The sequence below is a fragment of the Aureococcus anophagefferens genome (genome assembly GCF_000186865.1).
Source record: "Aureococcus anophagefferens unplaced genomic scaffold AURANscaffold_149, whole genome shotgun sequence".
Lineage (NCBI taxonomy): Eukaryota > Pelagophyceae > Pelagomonadales > Pelagomonadaceae > Aureococcus > Aureococcus anophagefferens.
This window is the reverse complement of record NW_008705696.1, coordinates 11,046-11,967: the sequence shown is the minus strand read 5'-3', so window position 1 is coordinate 11,967 and position 922 is coordinate 11,046. Positions and strand designations below refer to the sequence as shown.

Sequence of the window (922 nt, the reverse complement as noted above, 5' to 3'; positions counted from 1 at the left end):
CTGAGAGTTTGCATGCTGACCTATTGCGGTAACAATCCACCAACCGCAGGCGTTTGTGCGGGTTACCCAGCCGGACGAGCATTGGCGGTGTGGTCCACGAGGACAAGGTCCTCCGCATGGAGCATCTCCACATCTTCCAGGCAGGTCACAAGTTGGGGTGGGAACAAATTATGGCAGCGGACGAGTTGGTCATCCACATCCCAGGCTCCAAAACAGACATCTACAACGACGGTTACAAGCTCAATATCAAACTGCGAGCAGGTGACACGCCGTCTGACATCAACCCGTTATGCCTCCTTAGGCAGCTGTACACAATGAACCCAGCCCGCTTCGGAGCCAACGGGTCCAAGCGGCCCGTGTTCTGCTTAGCCTGCGGTAGGGTCCTGGAGCGTAGCACAGTTAACACAGCGCTCAAAGCAGCGGCGGTGGCTCTGGGTCTGGACCCTGCTGATCACGCCACCCATTCGCTGCGGGCTGGTGGAGCTACAGCCTTGTATGCCATCGGGTGGCCCCCTTCAAAGATCCAGCGTCGAGGGCGGTGGCTGTCTGATTGTTGGTTACTGTATATTTGGCCGGACAGGGAGGAGGCAACAGGTCTCATGGAAGACGTGGTCTCCAGTCCGGCCCCCTTGTTCCATATTTAAAAAAAAAGAAAAATTACTTTCCTCATTATGTTGCAGAAGTATGGCTGAGGTGGCTGCGCCATCCAAGCGCGGTCCGTCGGCCTTCATCCTGGCATATTTAATTGAAACTGAGCTCAACCTCCCCTCGAGGGAGGATCTTACTTGCTTCCTTTAAGGCCAAGTGGACGGAAATTGCATTTACGGCAGTACAATATGTTTCCGGTAACGAGTTAGTGAGTTCATCATCCAGCTAAATAAAACTGCTGGTTGTGGTGGTCCTCTCCCAGCTCGCCGCTTCC

General features: G+C 54.3%; 1 protein-coding gene across 1 annotated transcript; it reads left to right on the top strand.

Moving 5' to 3' along the window:
• Nucleotides 1-49: 49 nt before the first annotated feature.
• Nucleotides 50-798, top strand: AURANDRAFT_68451 (hypothetical protein; the record flags this gene model as incomplete). Its single annotated transcript, XM_009044135.1, has 2 exons — nucleotides 50-286; nucleotides 681-798. Coding segments are annotated over 2 exons (355 nt in total), but the record flags the coding sequence as incomplete, so codon positions are not given.
• Nucleotides 799-922: the final 124 nt, after the last annotated feature.